Raw genomic sequence first — 21,438 nt, forward strand, 5'->3', positions numbered from 1 at the left:
TACAGGACAGCCCTTCGGATACTTAGGGAAGCTATCTTAATTCCCCTGGGACTTCTGTTTTTCAAGCTAAATATCCCCAGGTGCTTCAGCTGATCCTTCTATGGCATGGAGTCAAGGCTGTGTTGGTCCTCTAGATACTCTCCAGCTCATCAATGTCACTCCCTTTCCTGGAGGTACTGACTCTCTTATGTAGCCCCAAATCACATTAGCATTTATTTTTTGTCTGCCAAATCACCCAGCTAACTCCTATCGAGCTGGCAGTCCACTCAGATCTCCAGATCTTTTTTTTCTAACAAACTATAGTCTAACCATAACTCACCCATTCTGTACTTGGGGAGTTGATTTTTTGAACCCAAGTGTAAGACTTTACATTGGTCCATTGTGAATTCCATCTTCTTGGATTCAACCCAATGTTCTCATCCATCAAGGTCTTTTTTTTTTTTTGCTTCCTAACTCTGTTATCCAATGTGTTAGGTATTACTCCTAGCTATGTGCCATCTGCAAATTTGATGAGCGTGTCATCTATGCCTTTATCTAAGTCATGGATAAAAATGTTAAACCGCACAGGGCCAAGTCTGGATCCCTGGGGCATATCTCTGGAGACCTTCCCAGTTGACACTGAGCTATTGGCAATACTTTTCAGTTTGGTAGGACCTGCCAGAGACCATTCTTCGCTGGCATTGCCCTCAAGAACCTAGGGTCATCTCCATGCCATGAGGCATTGAGGTAAAAAACTTTAGTGGAAGTAGAAATATCCCCACTGTTGGCAAAATTACTCAAAGCACATGCCATATTGATGGGGTAAGTAGCATTCTAATCCCATATGAAAGGCAATACCTTATCTTTCTGCACTGAAGTTCATGCATTCCAGGATTTTCTGTTCTGACAGGAACACCAAGCAACGTATTATGGTGGCACACTCTGTTCCTTCGTTCCCTTATCCCCTACTATATCACCTTCAGTGGTTAGGGATACATTTCAAGCGTTCCTGTGTTCCCTCCATAACCCATTATGGCTCTCTCAGTCATGAATTTCTCTGAACCCTTCTAAGCAAAGGAGCACCCCCAGGCCCTCCTCTAAATTCAAGTCACAGTTCCAAGACATGGTGGCCATTTGTAGCATTATACATTTTGGCCAACAATTTCTATCTTGAGCTCCTTGGAAACTTTGGGTGGGGTTCCATCTGGTCCCAGTCCTGGTGATTTTACTACATCAACTTTTTCCATTAGTTGTAGACCATCCAGTATATTTGTCAGGATTTCATTTGTCTAATGTCTCCCTCAGGAAAGACCAAGGAAAAGAATTAATCCAGTTTCTTCCATTTTTCCTTCCTTTTCAACTCCAAGTTGACCTTTTTTCTCATGATCCCCACATTTCCATGGAATCTTTAATTAGAGTCAGGTCCACAATTCGGGTGGGGTGTCCAGAGCTATCCCCAAGGCACCAAATTTAAAGGGTGCGGACAGCACTTGCAGGCCTTTGGTGTGCTGGTCTAAGATCCTTTCTCACCCTGCCTGCTCCCTCCCACTTCACAAAGGCCTCATCGATAGTAATCTCACAGCACTGGCCCTGAATTCACAAGGACCTGAGTTCAAATCTGGCCTCAGACCAAACACTTGACACTTACTAGCTGTGTGACCCTGGGCAAATCAATTAGCCCCAATTGCCTTTAAAAACAAAAAAAGGTAGCCTCACACCAGTGTCCCTGGGGTTCTGTATTCTACCACGTGGTGACTCACATCACCTCCTGCTATTTTTGATCCTCAGCCCACATTCATCCTGGACTTCCGATAAGATGTTTATAAATGGTCTCCAGGCTTCCTGTGGCTTATTTCCTTTTTTGAGCTCTTCCAATTTTTACCTAACACCCACAGTTTGTTGTCTTTCCCTTTTTGAAAAGTGAGTAACCACATGATAGTTTTTGTTTGGGTTTTTTTTTCTTTTTCCCCTCTCCCATAAGAATATGGAACCTAATTGAATAGTGATGACCATTCCATAGTGGGTCACACTCAAATATTTTCTATACCAGTTCCTTTTCATTCTTTGGGAACAAGGCCATTCAATTTCCTCTCCCTGTGTGTTCAAGAACTAATAGTCCTGGAAAAAACAGCATTTGTCCTGGTCCAAAACCTTACTTCCCCCAAGTGTCTTAAAGAGGTATCCTGTTGATCTGACTTTGGGTTACTGAAATATTCCATTCTTGCCATCCAACAACATGCAGCACCTTCTCCCATCTCATTTACCATTTCCAGGCCATTATGGATTTGTACCTTCTTCCATGCTGACATAATTATGGGATTTGGAACTAGAAGGAACCTTAGACTACTAGTATCCAAGAATCTGTCTCCTTCTTCCAGTGCCCTCTTTTCCAAGATTTCTAGGGACCATGGAGATAAGAAGGCCAGTTTTACATGCGTTAGCAGATATGGCAACACCATGTCTCTATGAGCTAGTAGGGATGAAAAGACCAGACTTAGATGAGTTACTGGGTAAGGGAAGGACAGATATATAGGAGGACAATGATAGGATCAAAGATTTAGAGCCAGAAAGGGGATTTAGAAGGCATTAGTCTGACTCTCTAGGTTTTTGTAACACTGCATTTTCTAGGTTCTCTACCTACCTGTCCAATCAGGATTCAATCTCCTTTAGTGATCTCATCAGCTCCCTTAAACAGGTTCAATCATCATCTCTATCTAGTTGATTCCGAAGTCTCCATGTCAAGCCCTCATCTCTTCCTACATTACTAAAGGCCTACTGATCATGACCACCTGGATATTCCCTAGGCATCACAGATTGCCTATTTCTGTTGAGGGCCCCACCATCCATCCAGTCATTGGGTTTTGCAATGTAAGAGTCAATCTTCCTCATCCCCTCTGGCTAATCGTTAGCCAAGTGTCATTGACATGTCCTCCCAGGTGCCCCTTTACTTACACCGCTACCAGCTCAGTTCCAGCCTTCAGCACTTTTACCCCAGACTATGTTTCAAGAACTTCCGGATCTGTCTCCCTGCTTCCAATCTTTCTTTCCTTTTTTTTTTTTAAATTCATTTTCTACACAACTGCCAAACAGATGTTCTAAAGCACAGCTCTAACCATGCCACTCTCCTAGTCAAGAAGCCTCAGTGAATCCCAGTTGCCTATTGGATAAAATGCTGTCTCTTCCTCTGTTTGGCATTTAGAGCCCATCACCACCTGACTAACCAATTTTTCCAGACTGATTTAACACCTCTCCCATTACCACAGCCATATGGGGCATTTCTATCACCTCCATACCTTTGCACAGGCTATCTCCCAAGCCTGTAAAAGGGAAGGGAATAAGCATTTATTAACCACCTGATAGGTGCCAGGCACTGTGCTAAGTGCTTTACAAATATGATCTCATTTGATCTTCATAACATCCCTGGGAGGGGGGTGCTGTTATTATCCCAATTTTATTTTACAATTGGGAAAACTGAGGTAGACAGAGGTTCATTGACTTCCCCAGGGTCACTGGGTTAGTAAGTGTCTGAGGCCAAATTAGAACGCAAGTCATCCAGACTCCAGGACCAGCACTCTATCCACTGAGCCACCTTCCTCACCTCCACCTCTCAGAATACCTTGTTGCCTTCAAGACAGCTCAGGTGCCACCACCTACATAAGGTCTTTCCCAATCCCTCCTCCAAATTGCTTTGAATTTATTTTATGTTGTTTTATTGCTAATGTGCATGTTTTATCCTCTAGTAAAATGTCAGGTCTTTGTAGGCAGGGACTGAAGGGTATTTTTTTGTCTTGGTATTCCTGGTACCTACTACTATGCACGCAGTGTCTGGCACATAGTAGGCCCTTCAAAAATGCTTGTTGAATTAAATTGAGCTTCATCTGTACATACTCAACAGGACCCCGACCACTGCAGAGGAGTGCGGAGTGGTTGGTGGACAATCACTGAAAGCTGGAAGCTGGAAGCTAGCTAGTATTTAAAGGGCTTCTTTAGTGAGCCCTTTGTGATGGGAATGAGCCTTTTGTCATTTGAATAATCACTCCCTAATTGGTTTGTTTAGCTAACTGGTATGGTAGTAAATATAGCAGGTCTTAAAGCCAGTGTAGTGGTTTTCAGGCTGTGGAATTCTTCCAAACAGTTTCTCCCTTGGGAAGATTTGGTAAGCCACAGCCGCCATCACTGCCTCCTTTCTAGGAGGGACAGCATAGGGATGTCCCCCACAGCTGTGCTTTCCAGGCATACTGGTGTCTAAGGGAGCCCCGGAAGAGAGCTTGGTCTAGGGGAAGGAGAGTTGATGTCAGAGGGCGTGGCTTTGAACCTCACCTCTGCTCCTTAGACTTCTGTGACCTTGGGCCTTAAGTTTTTTCATCTATATAACGAAGTGGTTGAACAAAGGTGGCATCTGAGGCCCCTTCCAATTCTACATGGATTATCAATTATCGTTTGCTCTATGACGAAAATGGTATGAGAGTTGGTGGCAGAGAACTTGGATTCCCATCCTCCTCCACTTAATGCCTAAATGACCTTAGGAAAGTCACTTAACCTCTAGGCCTCAATTTTCTCATCTCTAAAATGCTGGGCTTGGACTAGCTAGTCTTTGAGATCTGTTTCAGCTTGAATTCTGTGCTCTCAGGGCTAGCTAAACCTTGAAAACTTCTCTACTCTAAGCAGACTGACCTGGCAGTGACCCTCAGGGTCAGATACCACCTGGCAGTTGGGTCTACTTGTCCCCCAGAAGTCCCATGTAGGTCATTTGGATCGCCTCTTCCCAAGGAGATCCTGAGACTGTCCCAGTCTACTCATCATTTCAAGTGAAAGAGCTTGAGTTTGAGGGGTGGTCTGAAACCTTTACAAATACCTGGGCAAGTTCAGGCCAGGAGTAAAGTGCAGCATCAACCAATGATGGGCCTTTTCCTTTAAAACAAAGCTGCCTCACATTAGGCCTGAGTTCACACAGTAAGAGCTTTAATATCAGTACCAGACAGGATTAAAGCTTGACTCACGAGCCTTCTGACTGCTTGAACTGTGGCTTTTACCCAGGGCCAAGTCCAAGAACCACTGAAATTCATTGAAAGGCAGCAGCTCCCCTGAGGCAGAGGCGGTGGTGAGAATCCCGAAATGTCCATTTTAAAATGAATTTGAAGCTCCTAGTTCCTACCTATGCTGCAGGGTGGGGAAGGGGAAAATCTGCTGCCTCCCAGTAAGCAGAGCTGGGGCAGGGAAGTTATTTCTACCACTGGAAAAATGCACCCAGAACTCTGAATCCCAATTTCTGAACCACAATTTAGTCATTCAGGTCATTGGTTTTGTCTCTGAAGAAATGTTCAGATAATTTAAAGTAAGAACTCTGAAGGAGCTGTAGAGCCTAAAACAGTGAAAAGAGGCAGGTGACCTGGGCTCCAGTGCTGCCTCTGATGTTTATTACCTGTGGGGCTGTGGGACTGTGGGCAAGTCACTCGCCTTCCCTAGGCCTTAGTAAAATGAAGAGGTTAGACCAGATGGCCTCTGGAAACCCCTCCAGCTGTACTTCTGTGATCCCACAAAATAAGTTTAATTTATATGCTGCTCATGTACTGGGAATGTCTGGCAAACCTGGTCAGCCCCGTGATTCCTGCACTCCACTCCAAAGAAAGCAGTTGGACAGCTGCTACCTAGTGTACTAGCTTGTAACATTCCACCAGCATGAGAGAAACCTTCCCCTATGATACTGACCCCCCCCCACCCCCACCCCCAGCACTATAAATGGACAGCATTACATGGGTGTGCAATAGGCTTGATCTTAATGAAGTATTAAATGGTCATACGGTACTAGTGGTAATGCTGAGAAAGAGAACTCACTTATTGAATGAACAATCGTAGTCCTTAATTCATTCATTCATTCAATGAATGTTTGTTAAGTAACTACTCTGAACTAAACGTTTGAAGGAGAGGATGATATAGATATAAATAACAGCTCACATTTGTACCGTGCTTTCAGGCTTATAAAAGCACTTTCTTCATCACAGCCCTTTGAGGAAGGCAAAACAGTTTTAAGGATCATATCATCACCAGCTTTAGAGCTGGAAGGGGAGAGGGGATAGAGACTCTGAAAACTTTTAGGCCAACCTCTTCCTTTTACACCTGAGGAGACTGAGCCTGAGAGATATCGAGTGACTTACTCAAGAGTCATTCAAGTCATAGGTAATGGAGCCTGAATTTTCACCCAGATCTTCTGACTCAGGGAAATGGCACGCCTGGAGTGTTGTAGCTAGGACTTCAGGCAAAGACTCTTTTTCTTTCCACTGTGGTCTCTGCCTTCAAGGGGTTTATAGTCTATTTGGAACAAATAAGGCATGTGAGAAATAAGACTTATACAAGCAGCCCTAGAAAACCCGAGTACAACACATAAGACCTGGATTTGAATCCCCGATCCACTATTTCCTAGCTGTGTGATTTAGAGCAAGTTGCTTCCTGGTCCTGTCTCCTCCACTGTAAAATGCCTCTGGAGTCCTCAAAATTCTGTGTCACTCTCTGCTGCTTCTCTAACTGTGGCAAATGAGAAGGACTTCATGGAGGATTGGCACCTGGGCAGGGCCTTGCAGAATGACTAGGATTTCAAAAGGCAACAGCGGGAAGCAGGAATAAGAAGAGCAGGACTTTGTGGAATTCTCCTTACCTACTGAGTCTTGGGCTCATTGAGATGCCTGGTTTATAGCCTTGGTCACTGCTGGTTGTGTATGGCCTACTCATGAACTTGCACCATTACTCTCACGCCTGGATGGCAGAAGCATCCCCCAGCCTGACTCGGTCCTCTAAGTAAACACTGCCAGCAATTTCACATCCTTGCTTCTGTATTTGGGTGTTTCTTTCCTAGTCAGGTGGCAAGGGCGAAGGAAAGCGGGCAGAGGGCTCACCACCAAGGAGAATATAGTCTTTAACAACTATCTTTCGTTCAGAAAAATCCATCCCCAGGGCCCCTTAACCATAATTCTCTCGGTGACTCAAATGACTAAGAAAGTTAAAGATGTTCCTAACAAGCCAGTCACAGAGAGTCTGAGCAAAGAAAATTGATTTGTCTTTCTTCATTGAAAGATTCACCATGAGAAGGTAGGAGCACATACCTTTGTGTGGTTCACAGTAGCCATGGCAACACCTTAGACTTTGGATGTTTGGGGAGAATAGATATCCATCAGTAGTTTGGCTGCTAATGTCAGCATTATTGCTTCAGAATGCCTGATTAGCCATTTCCAAGAGATTCCTGTCTTGCTAAATCATATACGTGCCACATCAGCTCATTCCTGGAATTATCAACCTCATTCGGAAGACGTAGGAGACGGTAGAGTCCTAGCTCCATGCCTTAACTCGACCAACTGAGAGACCGTGGTCAGGCCCCATTGGTTCTTCAGTGGAGGTAAGATAAGCCTTCACTGACTGCCCATGGGGCAGGGGTTGGTGTTGAGCATGTCAAAGGAGATCCACCGTATGAAATGCTCCATACTCGGGAGTTGGCATGATTTGTTGTCATTCTGTCACATCACCTTAGTCCACAGGTAGGTTTGCAGGTAGGCAAAACTGATCAGGAGCCTACGCTTCCATTCTTCCTCCTGCTCACCCAGGTTTGTTGCTCCCATCCCTTTCTCTAGCTTGCCCTTAACCCGAGGAGACTTCCCTGTTTACCTCATCCCATTCAAATTAAGCTCCCTCTGGGCTGCCTAAATGAGAACTGGTTTCTAGTTAGTTAATCTGATCAACTCATCTATGCTGGTGTGCCCATTGTAAAGGACTAGAAGGCCTTCTTCTTCCAGGTAATAATCATAGCTCCCGTGGCACTTCAGAGGCCTCAGTTTCCTCCTCTGTTTAATGAGGGGATTGGAATAAATGACCCCTAAGGGTCAATTCAGTTTAGACATTCTGGGTTCCTTTGTATCCTTTCTCTCATTTGGCCCTCCCAACAATGATGTGTGGGGACCTTTGGGAGACAACACCCTTCCCATCTCACCCACCCCACTCTTCTGATGTCTGACCCAAAGGGATTGGGAGCACATAACTATATGGCAGGCTGGTGGGGCAGATGTTGGGGGACCTGTTGGCCTTCCATTACAGTACCACTGTGTAGGCAGACAACTGCCTCAGTCTTTGCTGGGATTGTCCCACTTCACGGGTTTGAGAAGTGAATTTGTTGGGCAACTGGATAAGAACTATCAGGCAGGAGGGTGGAGCTAACTAAGCTTGGCATTGCAATAAAGCAAGCAAAAACTAGATTGCTTCTATTAACATCTATTGAGAATCCTTTGCCTCCTACCCTGCTCCACCCAGTTTCATGGCACTGTTACCACCAGGAAAGTTCTATATTTAACCGAGATTTACTCTTCACTCAGGAAATTTCTGTTCACATCTCAGGGATTAGCAGAGAATGTCAGAGCTGGAAGGGACCTTAGAGATCATCTGAGCTGAACCTTTCCTTTTAAAGTGGCATCTTACTGAGCCCTAAAGTAGGGGAAGGGACTTTTATTAGATGGTCAAAGTAGCAGAGGCAGAATTCGAAACCAGGTCTTTTGGCTCAAAATCCAATACTCTTTCCACTCCTCCTCTGCATGTTGCCTATTTTCTCTCCATGGTTCAAGGAGCGATTGATTAGTGAGCCCGAGCTCTGTGCTCAGCCCAGAGGGTCTTATGCCACCAGTGATAGAGGAGAGGGAAAAAGCACACTCTTATCCCATAAGAACTTTTCATTACGTTAGGGAGACAAGAACACACACAGAACAACTAGAGAATAAGCCTCATGTATAAGCATGGCACAGACCTCAAAGGATCACTGATATTCTAAAGGAAGGGACCTTTCCAGAGCCTCTGGTTCAAACCCCTGCTCTCATTTTACAGATGGCAAAACTGAAGCACAGAAAGATGGGCCATATGAGTAGTAAATAACAAAACCACGGTTCACACTCAGGTCCTCTGATCCTAAATCAGTATACCACACTACCTCTCCTTAAAAAAAGAAAAAATGTATGTGTGTGTTACATGCATACATATATTTAAATATATTTACACATGCATATATACATGTATGTGTATATAAAAACATATACATGTTTTTATGAAACTATTTGAGGATAAGATTGCCCTCAAAGGCACATGTAGATTGCCTTTGTAGATTGTAGGCAATTGTAAAATCTAAGATCATAGATCCTGCCCCAACTCTTTGTATATCCAAATCCAGGACGTATCCCAGTTGGTCTTCCTTACCATACCATTGTCCAGTCCCTCCTGGACTGACTCCAACTCTTATCGCACACAGACTATTTCTGAGACCTCCTTGAGCCAGGACCTAATCATGGCAGGAGCTTTGGCCTTGGGGCCCCAGAGACCTTTCTTCCCATTCTGCCTCAGCCTCTGCCTAGCTCTCCAACCTTGGCCAAGTCACTCCTCCTTTCTGGGCTTTAGTTTCCTCATGTGTCCAATGGACCCAACAATACTTGTGGGCTCAAATGACATGAGATGTGCAAGTACTTTGTAGCCATAGAATGCCTTATGATCAGGAGCTATTATTATTATTACTAACACAAGTCCCCTTTAAGAACTCCAATAGAAAGCAGAGTGTAGAAATATTAGTAGAAGATGTAGAACCCTTGCTAATTCATCTGTGTACACGTTGATTCCCTCCAGTAGGATGTAAGCTCTCTGAGGGCAGGGGCTATTTCATTATTACCTTTGTGTTCACAGTATATAGTAGGTATTTGACAAATAGTGCTCAAATCAGTAAGCGTCTATTAAGCACCCACTGTGTACCTGAGCATCATGAGGGACACAAAAGAGATCTTAGATATGGATCTGGGTCAGTCTAGTTGCATCTGAGGGAAGGAAAGCATCAAAACATTTTAAGGTAATACATAGGCATGTGTTAGTGTGGGTGACATTGCTATTAGGGGAGAGAGAACAGCTTGAAAAGAAGAAACTCAGTAAGGGGGGGTTTAATTGGCTGCTGCAGGGTTGTTGCAATTACCTGGCGTACTTTCTTAATTAGATTATTAAGCCTGAAACATCATCAGTGTGTTTTTCCCCTAAAAATAATGATATTTGCCATGTTAAAAGCAACCCATGTCTGAGGATTAATGTGAAAATGAATGAATCAGAGGCAAGGATGATAAAATTGTCTTTGGCCCTGGGTAAAAGGGTACCTCTATATGTAATATTGATGACAATTGAAGTCCAGATGTCTGTGACATTTTTTTCCTTTTCTCTCCTTTAAATGCAGACTACATTTCCTGTGACTCCATCACTTGCGACTAGCCCCACCATGGCTTTCAGTCCTTATCTAAGTCATGTTTCTCCTGGGATGGGCTTGGTTCCTGCAGAGCTTTTACCAAATGCGCCTGTGCTGATGTCTGGAAACCCACCTGTCACAGTACCAGGAGGCACTGCTGGTCAGAAATTGATGCGTACAGATAAACTGGAGGTATTTGTATAGAAAGAAAACCCCTAATGTTAAAGGATACGTTGTCTTTTATGGAAAGCACGCGACTTTCAGAACTCAATAGTTTGAAATTCGCTTATACAAAGGTTAAAAAAAAATGCCATGGCAGTGGACCACTGCTAAAGTCACCTTCAGACTATTGGAGTTGAGAGCATGTTTTAAATTCTAGTTCCTATGATAAAAATCCCATTAGAGAAAGCTTCCCTCTTCCCAAGATCTTGGATCCATTGAAGTATAAGAGATTGCCTTATCATAGACCTTCTTTCCTGATATACATGGTGATTGATAGTGAATCTTTCTCCATGGAACATGGGCCATCTCAAATGCAGGTATGTTGCCTGTCTCTTGGCACCAACATTACAGCAGAGTTCTACTGTGTCTGTAAGTGAACCTCTGATTCAAACTAGAACTTGAGTACTTGTCAACCACATCACCCTCTTTAAACATGTGGCCAGCCCTTTTTGAAAACAGAATCACTCAGCTAAGCCTTACGATCAATTAAATGAAGCCTTTGACCCAACATAAGGCCAATGCCCTAGAGATCCTCCCGTAATCTCTTAGGAAGGGAAATCCAAATGAAATGTCCACCTGCACTTGGCCTGATTGAAGCCCCACTGTTATCCCTTACGTGTCATTAGCCATCACTTCAAAGCAAGAGACTGTTGATTCTTTACCAAGATGGCCTTATTGGCGACCTCTTAAGAACACATTGTAGTCTCATAATGAAAGTTAATCGGACACGATGTCATGGAAGGCAGTCATGGTTCACAGGTCTGTTGTGAAAAACCAGTAGTGCATTGATGTGAGATAAAAACTCATCAGAGCCCTTAGGAAAATAGCTACTGTGTGCAAACATTACAAGGCTTCTGGTCCTGACCGCAGATTAAATGCAGGCCTCAAGACAATGCATGTTCAACAAATAGTGTTGGGGGAGATTGGCATGTTAATTTTCTTTTCTTTTTTACAGGAACTGAAAGTCTGTGTCTATCCATACTTCTTAAGTAATTTCTTTTTATGCCATTGTCCGCTTGCAACTCTGTATTGAAGTGTGTCACCCATCCCATTACTCAGTTGCCTTGACACAAGAAGGCCAAAAAGATGTATGTATGTGTCAAAATCTTCCTTGTGCTTTTTCTTTAAGGTTTGCAGAGAATTTCAACGTGGAAACTGTACCCGAGGTGAGAATGATTGTCGATATGCCCACCCTGTCGATATTGCCATGATAGACGCAAATGAGAACACTGTTACAGTGTGCATGGATTACATCAAAGGCCGCTGCTCTCGGGAGAAATGCAAGTACTTTCATCCCCCTGCACACCTGCAAGCCAAAATCAAGGCAGCTCAACACCAGGCTAACCAGACAGCTGCAGCTGCAATGGTAAGGCGGGGCCCATTGTCCCAGGACATTTGTTTTCTTTGCTTTTTTTTTTTTAAAGAAGGTAATAAGCACATTCATTATCCCATAGTGTAGAACAATCGAAAGGACTGAACAGAATGGTCAGGAGTCCCAACCTGGTCCCCGCTGTCTACACCTCATTCCCTCTCGTCCTGCTCCCAGTGCCCCTTCTTGTGAGTGCTGGAAAGAGGGGTTTGCCCTAGGTATCCCAGTCCCAAAGGTAACAGTGATGTCTTCTATGGCCTCAGTGCTGTACCATTCAGTGGTGCAGGCCTTTCCCACCATGGTGACAACAGCAATCATCAAAGCAACACTATTATGGGCACCCCTGATCTACTCTTCTTAGAAACAGAAGCCCACTGAAGGTGAGCCCCAAACAAGAGTGCCTTGTACCCTACAGGGGACTTTTCTTGCCTCTATTCATGAGGCCAATAGGGCTAAACCAACGGTCCTGAATTCTGAAGAGGGAGCCAGTCTTCCTTACCCTTTGGAGTCTCTAAGGGTCAGATTATTATTAAGATGACAGAAGAGAATGCAGTCAAAATTCTAGGGTAATGGGGATTTTTGTTTGTTTGTTTATTTAAGCAGTGGGCCCTTTCCCGCCATGCACAAGTCAGGTGGCCTTCTCTTCGTGGAAAGATTGATGCCAGGTCCTTTTGGGGAGCTAGAAGATACTCATTGTATTCCTTGCGTCGTATAGCGGCCCTGGTACCCCAGCTTGGAAAAACTCGTTTAGCGGCCCTGGTACCTCAGCTTGGAACGGACTTGTTTTGTTTTGGGTTGATTTGGAAACTACTAAACTACTACTAAGTGCTAGTTGATCCTCAAATCAAACTAACGCATGTTTTATTCATGCGACTGGGTCCCCAACAACTAATCACCCCTATTTCTATGCCCATCAGCTAGTTGTTCTAAAACATTTATGGATTTTGTGTCACGGCATTCCCCAGCTTTGGGAAAGAGTTTACATTATTCATTAACTTTTTGAGATCTTTTAACCCTGGAGGAAAAGGGAGCAAAAGGAAACCTGCTGTCCAGCAGGAATCCTCTCAGGCATGTCGGTATGAGGCTCTGGGAAAAAAAAAAAGAAAAAAGAAAAAGAAAAAAAAAATAAAATAAAAAAAAAAAAACCAAACCCAATGAACCCAGAAAAAAAATGTTTCTAACTCAGGAAAGCTGAAAAAAAAATTCAGGAAGCAGTTTCCTTAAACCCCTTGTTGTTTGTCCTACCTCTAAAGGCAGCTTCGACATCCTGCGCAAAAGAAGTGGAGGGTTGTTTTTATCTTCTAAAAAAAAAAAATTTTTTTAAGCATTTAAAAAACCCACCAATCTTTGTGACATTGTGCAAGCGTGTTGAACCTCCTTGTACCAACTTACAAATCAACTTTCAGAAAACTCATTGGTATCTGACCACACTTCTTTTCACTTCTAAGCTGCTTGAGAGGGGCTGAATGACAAACAGAGTTAGCATGGGGCATTTACCAGAGTGAATGCCCCATGCAATGCATGCCTAGCCCTTGAAAAGCCATATTGTACGATGCCTTCGTGGTTTTCCCCCTCCCTCACCCCCAAGGCTGCATGGTCCATCTTATTGCTGTGTTTTCATGCCACCCAGCCTTCATTCCTTGGCCCTCCGCTGCTCCTTGCCTGTTAATTAGGACTCCAGCAGCTGTCCACCCCCAGAGGGACCCCAGTTAGGCAGCCTTTGACCTGGGGCTCCCTTTTCTTGCCCTGCATGTCACTGTCTGGAAAGATTTTGCCATTTGTCCTCTGCAAGGGGGCTGCCTGTCTTTGTGGGGAAGGCTTTGGACCTCCAGAAAACGGCCTGCTTTGCCTAGAAAGTTTGCATTTCACCAATTGTGTGAATACTGAGCTCAAAGTCAGAAATCCACATAATTGATTTCAGGGCAGTTTCATCATCACAGAGGTTTGGTGGTGTGTTGTGTGCAATAGGGGTGGTGAGTGTGTGTTTGGGGAGAGAAAGATTTTTTCTTTCCTTTTTTTTTTTTTTAAAATCAGTCTGTTTTCAGATAGCAGTAGCCTTTGAAACAAATAACAACCCTGTGAAATGGATAGTCCAAGTATGATTTCCTCCCATTTTATAGATGAGGAAATTGAGATTCGGAGGGGTAACATGATTTGCCCACAATCGCACGCCAAGTTTTCTGGCTCTGAGGCCATTGCTTTTTTTGTGATCATAACAGAAAGACTGAATAAATTCTTGACGTTAGTGTTTGCTAAAGATTTAGAATGTTAGCCCCTTGAAAGTCAAAACTATTTCATTCTGGCACAAAGTAGATGCTTAATAAATGTGTTGATTGATTTACACTCCCAGATAGTTTTCTCAGCATGACATCATTCCTACAGCATTGGCCTTGGAGTCAGAAAGACCTGGGCTCAAATTCTACCTCAGGTGCTTCATAAGCATGTGACCCTCAGCAAGTCATTTCCCCTCTATGAACCTCAGTTTTCTCATCTATAAAATGGGGACAACATACCTAGGACTTACCTCCCACGTTCGTTATGAGGGTCAAAAAAGATAAAAAATGTAAAGCGTTTGCAAACCTTAAGAAATGTGAGCTGTTCTAAAGCTGATGCTAATGACTAGCAAACAAAAAGCATCTTATTAGTGTTATCGTTAACATTAATTACTCACAAATAAGGGAAGGGTCAGTGATTTCCTCACCTTGGAAACTTCCACTACAAATGCAGATTACAAATCAGCAGCCTATGACTTAGAAAATAAGTCCCAGGAAATTGCCTTCTTCTTGCTGCTAGCAGTATGATAATGGATTTTAAACAGTTTGTACCAGTCTTAGAAGCAAAGACCTGAGAGCTTTGAAAGAGGAGTAGGTGCAGAATAAAATGGCCTCGGCTGTTAAGATGCATAAATGGAAAAGTAGCCAGAACAACTTGGAACATCTCGTCAGGCCCGTTAAGGAGCATTTGAAAATATGCAGCTTTTGTTTTTATTAAGAATTCGCCATCTTAAACATTGCCACAACTAATGAAGTATTCCCTTGGGTCCTTTCCACCACAGAGGTTAAATGACTTACACAGGATCACATGGCTAGTAAGTGTCAGATATCGGAACACAGGCCAAACACCATAGCCACTATGCTGCATTGTCTCTAACGTGAATAATAATAGCTCTGAGTTATACTTTAAAGTTTCCCAAGCACTTTCCTCATAATGGCCCCTGGGAGGGAGAGAGTCTAAGTGTGGTTATTATCCCCCATTTCCAAAATAATACATGATATGGGAGAGGCAGGATGGCTCAAAAGGAAAAGGCTCTGGGCCCCGTTGAGAGTTGTACCACTGATTCAAAGCCTCGCTCCAGTGCCACCTGGAAATCAATGGGACCCTCCCACTTCCTTCCTCTCTCTCACACCGTATGGGTCACACAGGCATCCCCTAGGGTGCCTGCCTGGTGAGTGTACTGCAGGCTCAATGCCCTGTGAATTCTGGCCTCCCAAGGAAGTTGCAACTGGCTGGGCATTTTCACAAGAAACCTTCAGTGTGTAGGGTTTTTATAGGTATTTCCAAGTGTGAGTTAAAAACTGAGCTAAAGAGGGTCAGAAGCCATGGCTGCTCATTCACAATGTCCCAAGCCACAGGAAAAGCATGGGAATGAAAATAAGGTCAATAACGCACTTGGATAACAGCAGTCAGCACTTGAGAGTTACAGAGGACTTAGTTAACAAAGTCCCTGTGGGGTAAGGAGTGGAGGGAATCTTTGCTCCACCTTACGGATGAGCTGAAGTACTTTCTCAGGGCCCTGTGGTTAGTGGTGACCATGCTGGGCCTAGGACCTGCCTGTCTCCTAAGTCAAGTGACCTCTGTCAAGCCTCTCTTTTGTTAACGTTTTTGGTTTTTTTCCACAGCCCGCTGACTAGAGTGGGGAGATGTCTTTTTAATGGGCAAAGGGGAAAGAAGAGTGTTAAATTTACTTTCCAAAATAGTTGAAGAAAGTAGACCCCTTTTAAGTGGGCTTCAATTATTATTGTCCAATTGTCAATTATTGGAGTCCAGTTTTGGAGTCAATTAGTGAAGTCCAATTCTTGTCAATTGTATTGTGGTACAGTGTAGATTTTCACTGTCACCGTGGGATCAGAGATTTCAACTTGAAAGGGATCTTAATGGTTATGTGGTCCTGCCCCTCTCTTTTATAGGTGGTTGGGATGGGACTGAGAGCTTGAGTAGTGAAGTCAATTGCCCAAAGTCACACAGGTTAATAAGTGACAGAGATGGGATCTATAATAATAGCTAGCATTTGGATAGTACCTACTATGTGCCAAGTGCTCTTCAAATACTATCTCATTTGAGCCTTACGACAACTCTGGGAGGTAGCTGTTATTAATAACCCCGTTTTACAGTTGAGGAAACCGAGGCAAACAGAGGTTAAGTGACTTGCCCAAGGTCACACAGCCAGTAAGTGTCTGAGGCCAAATTTGAACTCAGGTCTTCCTGATTCCAGGTCCAGCTCTATCTATTACATCACATTGCAGACAAGAGAAAGGAAAATACAGAAGAGAAAGCCCTTTAAAATACAGATGAGAAAAAAAAAGGAAAAAAACAAAACAAAACAAAACAAAAAATACAGACGAGAAAGCCCCAAAAAGGGGAGAGGGCACATAGTGCATTGGCAAGATTACAGGGCTGGGAAGTCAGTAGTCTGTGTCCTTGGGCTGCCTCTATCACTATTTCTCTGTGTGACCTTGGGTGAGTCACTTCCCTGTTCTGGAGCTCAGTTTCTTCCAATGTAAAATTGGGGTAAATGGTCTCAAATGTCCCTGCCAGTCCTAATATTCCCATGACTCTTGGTCTCTTGGTTTATATGGTTTGTGAAATAGAATCTCATCAAATCCAAGTGAATATTCAGGACTGGGGCCTCTGCTGATCACATCTAGTTTAGAGATTAGGCGAGCCCTTTGCTTCTTGCTCCTGCTCTATGCCTTTCCCTGATTCCCCTCTTGCTGCCTTGCTTTTAGCCATTTCTCTGTTCCCAGCACTACTGGTTAAGAGTGAATAGGGAGAGTAAAAAGGGAAGATTCTCTAAAAACATTTCTTCTGAGTAGCTCTAATAAATAGTTGCCCAAAATGCAAAAACCTCGAAACTAGATACTAAAAATGAGGTTGGGGGAATAGCTCTGGATTTCATCTACATATTATTATTTCTGGCCCCCCCAATCATGGGGAATCAAAAATGGACTGCGACACACATAAATAAGATGACAAACTAAAAAGTATAAAAGCCTAAGATTATGAGGGAACTTGGGTGGTATCTAATCCAACCTCCTACCTGGTGCAGGAATTCCCTCTCAAGCAATCATCTGCTTAACACAGTTCTAGTGATCCCCAGGATGAGGTGACTCTTCTCTTTCCCAAGGCCAACTCTTCCACTTGGGTATTTGTGCCCATCCCCTCTCATCTCCCCTAGGAGCTTGGCCCCACAATGATTCCTTCTTATTCACTCATCTTCAGCCTCTCCTTTGTCTACTGGCTCCTTCCCTGCCACCTGCCAACATGCCCATCCCGAAACCAAAATTCAAAAACAAAAAAGCCCCCAAAACTTTACTCAAGCCTGGCATCACTTCAAGCTAGCATCCCATATATCCCTCTCCCTCTCACTCTCCTCTATATGGGGAGAATGGACTAGATGGTCTCTAAGGCTCTTTCCCGTTGGAGGTTTACGGTCCTATCATCCTAAAAGAAGGATCTATCAGAATTCTCTAAGTCCTCCCATGCTATACTTGTTTCTCCATTTTCCTCACTTCTTCAGCCCCTTGAAGTCCGGCTTCTAGCCTCACCCCTTGACTGAAACCGTTCCTTCCAAGGTCACCAACTGTGAAATCCAGTGATTCCTAGCTGCCGAATCTAATGGCCTCCTCTCAGTCCTCACGCTACTTTCCAGCAGTTTTTAATAATGTTAAACACCTTTCACTAACCTGGACAGATCAAAAACACTCTCCTCTCTTGCCTTCTGTGATACTGTTCTCTCTTGGTTCTCCTACCTGGCTGACTGTTCCACCTCGGTCTTCTTTGCTGGACCATCATTCTCCCTACTGACCATTAAGTCTGAGTGTGCCCTAAGGCTCTCTGCTAGGCCCGTCTCTTATCTGCCGCTCTTACTCTCTCACCAGCCACCATGGTTTCAATTCTCATCTCTAGGCTAATGATTCCCAAATCTATATATCCAGCCCAGTGGGAAATCTCATCCCACATCACCAACAGCCTACTGGAAGACTATCTCCATTTAGATGTCCAATTAATATGTCAGACTCAACTTGTTCAAAATGAAACTCTTTGTGTCTCCCCTGAAACCTGCCCCTCCTCCAAACTTCTCTATTTCTGTCAGAGACACACCATCCTTCCATTTACCCAGCTTCACAGTCTTGGAATCATCCTTGACTCCTCCCTCTCCCTCTCCTCACCCCCCCACCATATCAAGCACTTGCCAAGTCTCGTTAATCCTGCCATCACAACATGTCTCGTGTATGTCCCCTTTTCTTTACTCCCAGAGCTACTACCCTAGTTCAGGTCCTCAGCACCTCTCACGTAGACTATTTCAGTAGACTTCCAATTCGTCTCCCTGCTTCCGTTCTCTCCTCTCTCCAGTCTACCCTCTATATAGCTACCAAACTGATATTCCTAAAATACGCATCTGACCATTTTATTTCCCTGCTCAAAAATCTTGGATGGCTTCTAGGATAAAATACAAACATCTTCATACTGGCACTGAGCGCCCTCCACAGTCTGGCTCTCACTCATACTTCCAGCCTTCTTTCATATTACCACACTCTCTGTACCAGCCAAAATGGCCTACTGACTGTTCCCAATATGCTCAATTCTATCTCCTGCCACCCTACCTTTATACAGCTAGTCCCCATGTCTGGAATGCTGTCCCTCCTCACTTCAACCTCTTCCAGTCTCTAGCTCCATTTAAGGCTACCCTGAAGTGCCTCCTGAAATCATTTCCCATTTATCTTGTACATATTTGGTAGTTAACTTCTCTGTTTACAGCTTGTTTCCATCCAGTAGAATGTAAGCTTCTTGGGGGCCAGGACAGTTATCTTTGTCTTTGGGTCCCTTGTATTATGTGCCTGTCACATAATTAATGCTTAGAAAATATTTGTTCGATTCAATTACATTACAGACCCCACTGTCTGAGCTAGTTCTTTCCTCCCCTTGTGGGGCAGTGCCCATTATCGAGAAGCTTCTCTTCACTTTGAGGCCCTCTTGCCTCACTGTAGCTTCTGCCCTCGCTCCTGGAGTGCTCTAGCCCTTGAGAATCAAGCAAACCTGTCAGATCCCCCTTTCTGAAACATTTGAAGAGTCGACATGCCTTCCGTCCTGAAATCTTCTCAGTTCTGCTTGTTTTTCAAGACCCTTTCTTGAAGAGAATCATTTACTAATGAGTCTTTTTTTCCTCCTGTTCTTAGAGGCCACAGGACAAATTGTAGGGTTTGGTTTTTTGGTCATTGGATTTTTTTTTAAATCCAGATATGTGATTTCTTTGATGTAGGGAACTCCCACTACTCATATAACTGGCAACTAACTGCACTGCAACTTCAAGCCTTAGAGAGCTGCCTGGAGGAACTGAGAGGTTAAATTACTTGGCCAGGGTCACATAGCTGGGGGGGGGGGGGGTCCTCTAACAGCTATTCCATACTGCCTCGAATGATTTTCATAATAAATACATTTTAATTTGTTCTAAGAAACTAAATCCACAAAGGACCAGAACACTTCCATCCCCTTCATTCTGAACCAGTCCAGTATTATATAATATTACAGTACCAACCATCGATCACTTTGTTATGGAACCAGTTGGTGGAGGACCCTGAAGGCCAGGTTCAGGCTGTAAGTTCTAGAGCCTTACTGTAGCAAATTGTGCACATCCTCCTACCTATGTGTCATTGATGAGGGAGTATGGTATATAGAGAACAGAGCTCTGGGCTTGGAGTCAAAAAGAACTAACTAGATGTGTCTCTAGGTAAGCCATCTGACCTCTCTAAGCCTCAGTTTCCTTACCTATAAAATGGAGTTACTAATAGCACCTACCTCGAAGTACAGTTGTGAGTCTGGGATGAGTTTAATGTCTATATAAAGTGCTCTGCAACCTTAAAATGATATAGAAATTTCAGTTGTTATCATTATGCATGGTAACTGAAAAGAAGAAGGAGTATTGTCTCTTTGCTTACATATTAGGATAAGGAGAGGGGTAGGGAACCTGTGATTTCATACATTTAGGTGAGAAAACTCCCACCAACTCATATCAATGCAGGTCAGCAACTTCTTACCTTAGAAAATCGAGAGGTTAAGGCCTTTATCCAGTTACACTGTCAACAGGACTCAAACTCAGGTCTTACTGGGCTTCAAGACTGGCTCTCTCCCACACTCTCTTGTCTTTTCATTACATATTAGTACAGAAATACACTGCAGATATAGGAACGGAACCAGAAGTCCCTGTTGTTTCAACCAACCCTCTGTTCCCCTCCAACCATACCAATGTTTGCTGTATTTGACTTCATGGAAATTACAACGCCAGACTGAAAGACTGGCATATTTTGCCACTTACATATACTTAATCTCCCTTGTGCACACACAGCCTGCATGTTGACTTTGAACTAAACACCTCAACAAAGGCAAGATCTCTGTTTTCAGCTCCATTCATACCTTGCGCTACCCTTCTCTTAACAGCCATTTACCCCGCTCCCTGAGATATTGGTTCCCAAATGCCCATTGCCTGTGACTGCCTTTGGTTGGATCCTGCCCCAATGGAGTCCCCCCTTTTCTCTTTGCCCCATGGGTCAAATTGAAAAGCTACCTTTGTGTCTTCTAGTATTTTGGCTTTCTGAGACCAGCTCTGCATTCCTGCCAAACCCCTCCCCTTCTTTTTGTTTGTTTGTTTGTTTGTTTGTTTTTTTGCCTTGCTCATGGCTTCTCCGTCCTTTTGGCTAAGATCAAGTGGTGTCAAGCGTAGTCAATATTATTGCCTTGCAAGTGAGTTTGTTTGCAGGTGATTTACAGGCCAGACTTTGCATCGCTGGTGCATGCTTTGCTCAGTGATGTTTTTGTTTTTCACTCTTCTCTGGCCCTCCTTGATGTTCTTCCATCTCTCTCCCTTCTACAGGCCCTGCCACCTGGTGCCCTCCAACCTCTACCAAAGAGGCCAGCACTTGAAAAGAACAACGGTGCCACCACAGTCTTCAACCCAAGTGTTTTCCACTACCAACAGGCTCTAGCTAACATGCAGCTGCAGCAACCAACATTTATCCCAACAGGTAAGGTTGTGTTCCCTAACTGGCCCAATCTTAGTAGCCCAGCAAGCTGCAATTAGTAAGAGATCTTTAGATTGCTACTGTTGTTTTTAAAGGCTTTTGACTAAAGACTGCGTATAAATGTCTTTGGTAGAACTTTGAGCAAAAGTAGTATGGGGTGCTATGATGTGTCCTTGCTCTACTATTCAAAAGGAATCCTATTTGTTTCACAGAATTCTTGATAAGTAGCAATATAGGTTAAACTGGAAAAGTGTCAAGACTTTTCTCTGATTGTTTTGCTTCATATCTCTCCATATAGTTCATTTGGTTAAATCTCAAATTAATTTCTGGAC

General features: G+C 43.7%; 1 protein-coding gene across 1 annotated transcript in view; it reads left to right on the forward strand.

The window, feature by feature from the left end:
• The window catches only part of MBNL3 (muscleblind like splicing regulator 3), a 47,251-nt gene that overhangs the window by 9,237 nt on the left and 16,576 nt on the right, over positions 1–21,438 (forward strand). The window contains exons 3-5 of the mRNA XM_027837942.1: positions 10,211–10,411; positions 11,571–11,807; positions 20,959–21,109. Coding sequence (XP_027693743.1) covers positions 10,211–10,411; positions 11,571–11,807; positions 20,959–21,109 — 589 coding nt within the window. The remainder of the gene's footprint in view (positions 1–10,210; positions 10,412–11,570; positions 11,808–20,958; positions 21,110–21,438) is intronic.

The sequence above is a fragment of the Vombatus ursinus genome, unplaced genomic scaffold (genome assembly GCF_900497805.2).
Source record: "Vombatus ursinus unplaced genomic scaffold, bare-nosed wombat genome assembly UNPS02004573.1, whole genome shotgun sequence".
Taxonomy (NCBI): domain Eukaryota; kingdom Metazoa; phylum Chordata; class Mammalia; order Diprotodontia; family Vombatidae; genus Vombatus; species Vombatus ursinus.